This window comes from Arachis ipaensis, chromosome B10 (genome assembly GCF_000816755.2).
Source record: "Arachis ipaensis cultivar K30076 chromosome B10, Araip1.1, whole genome shotgun sequence".
NCBI lineage: Eukaryota > Viridiplantae > Streptophyta > Magnoliopsida > Fabales > Fabaceae > Arachis > Arachis ipaensis.
In genome coordinates, this window is record NC_029794.2 from 123,824,263 (window position 1) to 123,828,838 (window position 4,576).

The following is a 4,576-nucleotide window of genomic DNA, read 5'->3' on the forward strand; positions in this document are numbered from 1 at the left end:
TGAGCAGTAAGAGTTGCTTCTCTGAAAGTAAATTTTCAAAATTCATTTAATTATTATTTTTGAAAGTTTTTTATTAGTTTATTGAATGCATCCATGCTGTTAGTTAACAATTTTAAGCAGGGATGTTAATAAAAGCTGGTTTGAACCCAGCTGGACTTCATCCAAACCAAATCTTAGAAAAACTAGTGATTCATTATGATTTTCATCTCATTATTTTCAATTATGTATCCAATATAGATAAATTATATGACATGCTTTAGAGGGTATATTTTGCTGGCAAATGAAATGCTTACAATATCTTTTCATCTTATGTGCAAATTTTATTTTCATGGTGGAAAATGACTTTATTGTTTACCTAAGTTTGTGTCTATTAATTTTTAAGGGACAGGAGACTGAATTCTTAAAATGGTTGGCAATTACTAATTTTGATGCAAATAGGTTGTTCCTTTTACTCCAAGTGCTGGCGTTCTTGAGTGGGTTAATGGAACTCTTCCTCTTGGAGAATATCTCATAGGGAGGTCAGTAAGACAGTTGTTTCTTTTTCTTTTTTCTTTTTTTTTTTTTCAACACGAAATTTCTTATTCTGTTCGTTTTTAAAGTTATTGGTCCTCCTTGAATTCAGTATGAGAAATGGAGGTGCTCATGGTCGCTATGGAATAGGGGATTGGCCATTCCTCAAATGTCGAGAGCACATGGCAAATGTAAGCAAATAACATTTTAAGTTATTTCTCAATGAGTGTAGAAATATTTCTTGAATTATGCTGAGGCATATTGCTGATTCAAACAGTAAATAGAGAAAACAAAAAAAAAGGGAGTGTGGTAGAGGGAACTCCAAAATACGAAAAATAGCCATTCGATAATCTTTTATATGTTGCAAAGCTCTGATGTTCGAACTTTTCTTTAAATTCTTACAAGATGTTTTGTTCTGTCTAGTTTTTCAGAATATTACTGATTTAATCTTGAACATAATTAATTGATGAGATCATTGACAAAATAGAATTGGAGGATTCTGTTACAAAAGCTAGCTAGTTTTATTGAAATTTGGAGGCAAAATAGATTGTATGCACAGTTTAATTATGCTTAATATGGTTAAGTATGTTTTATGTAAACTTCTAAACATTGAATGTATATTTGAATTTACGAGAGCATAAATGATATAAACAATTGCTTTCATTCTCTGATATATTGAACATAATGTGTCTTGTTTTTATAGGAAAGGGACAAACGCAAAGCATTCGAGGAAGTCTGCAGGAATTTCAGGTTTTTTCCTCGCCAATGCTTCTCTTTAAAATGACCTAGGTCACATAACAACTTCGTAGCTTAATGATGTTGCCGTGCAGGCCCGTTATGCATTACTTCTTCTTGGAGAGGTTTTTGCAGCCAGCTGAGTGGTTTGAGAAGAGGCTTGCTTACACTCGAAGTGTAGCTGCTAGCTCCATGGTAGGTGAACTGAACTATACTTTTCAAGCATGCCTATTTCATTGTTTGGACCATCCTGGGGCAATGAGATATCATATCTAAGTATAGTTTGTCATTAATCAAGATAAACTAAAGCACTCATTACACACTTATAGAAATAAAGCAGGTATTGATATCTTCTTGTAAATGATATCGTCCTTATTTCTAACACACACACTAACACAAATAAAATGATAAATTCAAAGTGAGTACTTTATGATACATCATTAGGTTTTATGTGCTATTTTTACCTCCCATGTTGGAAAGCAAACATGTAGCCATTGGTTTTGACCTCTAAAAAGATTAAAAAAAAAAATTCAAATTGAGTACTTTATGATACTTAATTGCCCGTCTTTACTTAATTGCCCGTCTTTGTTATCCTACTCTGCTATTTATTCCACTTTTGTTTTTATTTAATATTGAGTCTTAGAAAAACCTTGCAAACCAAACCCAATCTAAAACTAAACCTTAAGGTAGCGTTTGGTGGAGAGACAGAGACGGAAAGACTGAGACTGAGAGACAGAGATTAAGAGACAGAGATTGAAATAAATCTCAGTATTCTGTTTGGTGCAAAATGAGAGACAAAAATTGAAACAAGACTGGAACTCTAATTTAATTTGTACAAAGGGTAAAATTGGAATTAATTAATTGAAATGAGGGTATTTTAGGTATAAAATGTTATTAAAGTTTCAGTCTTCATCTCTAAAAATTTTAGTCCCATGTGTCCCTACTTTTTGGAAGTACTGAAATTTTAGAGACAGAGACAGAAATTTTAGTCTCAGTCTCTCAGTCTCTGTCTCAGTACTTCAAAACAAACGCTACCTAAGAAACAATTTTTCAAAGAAAATTAAAACACATTGAATTTTGTTCTTTAATCCAATTCAGATAACAAATAAAAAAAATGACAGTGAACCTCGATTAGTCAGACCATTATCCCCCCATGGTTACGAGTACCACCACCTTATCTGCTGCCATACTCACCATAGTTGCCACTGGTGCTGCTTCTATCTTAACCTTGCAGCACCACCATCTCCAGGCTTGTGCGGTTTTGCAAGACAATGAAAAGCATGATAGCAGAGGTGATCTTGTTCTTCAAATCAATGAGATGCTCGTGGTAGCTGCAAAGTGGGCCAACCTTTGCAAACTAGTGGTGGCCCAACCTTTGCAAACTAGTGGGCCATACATGGCCTCATGAGTCACTGGAGGATGTGAACAGAATAGCTAGTCTTAGACTTCTGAAACCATATTAAAATTGGTTCACGTTATTTTTAACCTGTTCAGTAGGTCTCATCTTTTAAACTGCTAAATAGGTTTCCAAAAATAAGTTTAACTGCAATCTGGTTTGGTTCTTGTTTCAGTCAAACCTTGCAACCCCATGTTCGAAATAACTTAGTTTTAAGCATTGTTTAGCTGGAATGTGAGTTATCTGAAATATTACCAAAATCCCCCTACAATTACTTGGTCTATTTAGTAGTTAATTCATATTTCAGGTTGGTTACATAGTTGGCCTTGGAGATCGGCATGCAATGAATATTTTAATTGATCAAGCCACTGCTGAGGTAGTTCACATAGATCTTGGTGTTGCTTTTGAACAAGGCTTGATGCTTAAGACCCCAGAGCGGGTAAGTCTTCAATTTGACCTTGAGGCATGCACTTATTTCCATCACCTTCTAGATTTTTATTTTCTCCTGTAACTTCTGGCAGGTTCCATTCAGGCTTACAAGAGACCTAATTGATGGAATGGGTGTAACTGGAGTAGAGGGAGTTTTCCGAAGATGTTGCGAGGAAACACTGTCTGTTATGCGGAATAACAAAGAAGCATTGCTGACAATTGTGGAGGTAATCATACTTCACTCAATTGTTTAGTATGAATTTGATTTGTTCTATATTTTTCTTCATAAAATATGATTGTCCTCTTCAGGTTTTTATACACGATCCTCTTTATAAATGGGCCTTGTCTCCACTGAAAGCTTTGCAGCGTCAAAAGGTATGTTAAACCATCAATGTTATTTTTCTTTATTCATCCAGCATCCAGCATCCCAATATTGAGGGTTTATATGAGGGCAGCCTAGTTTGGGTGGCTAGCTGAGATAAAATCAACGCTCATCATAAAAATCGGAATTTAAGCAGAATTTTTAACCTTTACCTTTTCCTTTATAATGACCATTAAATTTTTATATGGTTTTTGGATTTTTAACCTTGTGACTGGCTATTTTCACAATGCTATTCTCTCTTTTCTCCACAGGAAATGGATGATGATTTGGATACAAGTTTGGAGGAACCTCAAAATGAGTACGAAGGAAATAAGGATGCTGCACGTGCACTTCTGCGTGTCAAGCAAAAGCTAGATGGGTATGAAGAAGGCGAAATGCGAAGTATCCATGGACAGGTAGTTGGTTAACAAATATATTTTCTCAATTCCTTTACATACATGACTTTCTGCAACTGGTCTAAAACATAAACCTGTCAAAATGCAAGTTAACTGTTAAGGGCTTGGATTAAGTATTCAGCCGGTAACTATAAACAAGTTGCACATTATTTTTACATTAGCAAACAGGTAAATCCATCTTACTGGATTAAATTATTCAGTTAACCAGTTGTCTTGGATTAAAAAATGAAAATAAATAAAACAAAATAAAAAATCTTAAGCTGTCATTATTCTCCAATTACAAAGTTCAACCATTGATAGCATAAACCTTGGCTGAGAAACGCAATATACATGTGATTCTGGTATTTATATTGCAGGTGCAACAACTGATTCAAGATGCAATAGATCCTGAAAGATTGTGCCAAATGTTTCCTGGATGGGGATCTTGGTTATAACTTATAATGGAGTCCATGGCAACCCCTCTTTGTTATCTTGTACAGGCGGCCATTCTTTTGTTCTCTCCATCCACAAATTGCATATTCCGTTTTCTTGTATTATGTAACACTTCATTATTTTGGGGTGAGTTGTAAAATATTTTCTTGTATCATGTAATACAATCATTGTCGTTTCATGTTTACTTACAACGTAGAAGGTCTGATGATCTGCTACGTTCAAGAGCAAGTTTTTGTTCCGGCTTCTTTCCGTCAATAATGTATAGGGAAGAAAAAGCAATATTTATTGAGTATTGAG

General features: G+C 34.7%; 1 protein-coding gene across 7 annotated transcripts in view; it reads left to right on the plus strand.

Moving 5' to 3' along the window:
* LOC107622505 (serine/threonine-protein kinase ATM) overlaps positions 1 to 4,569 on the plus strand; it is a 44,281-nt gene extending 39,712 nt beyond the window's left edge. For 5 of the 7 annotated variants that reach the window (XM_021113508.1, XM_021113509.1, XM_021113510.1 and 2 more), the window contains 9 exons: positions 439 to 518; positions 623 to 701; positions 1,214 to 1,260; positions 1,341 to 1,440; positions 2,949 to 3,080; positions 3,163 to 3,297; positions 3,380 to 3,445; positions 3,704 to 3,847; positions 4,204 to 4,569. In XM_021113508.1, coding sequence (XP_020969167.1) covers positions 439 to 518; positions 623 to 701; positions 1,214 to 1,260; positions 1,341 to 1,440; positions 2,949 to 3,080; positions 3,163 to 3,297; positions 3,380 to 3,445; positions 3,704 to 3,847; positions 4,204 to 4,281 — 861 coding nt within the window. In that variant the 3' untranslated portion in view covers positions 4,282 to 4,569. Of the gene's footprint in view, positions 1 to 382; positions 519 to 622; positions 702 to 1,213; positions 1,261 to 1,340; positions 1,441 to 2,948; positions 3,081 to 3,162; positions 3,298 to 3,379; positions 3,446 to 3,703; positions 3,848 to 4,203 lie in introns of those variants that run through there. The other 2 variants (XR_002355582.1, XR_002355581.1) reach the window with 1 other exon arrangement.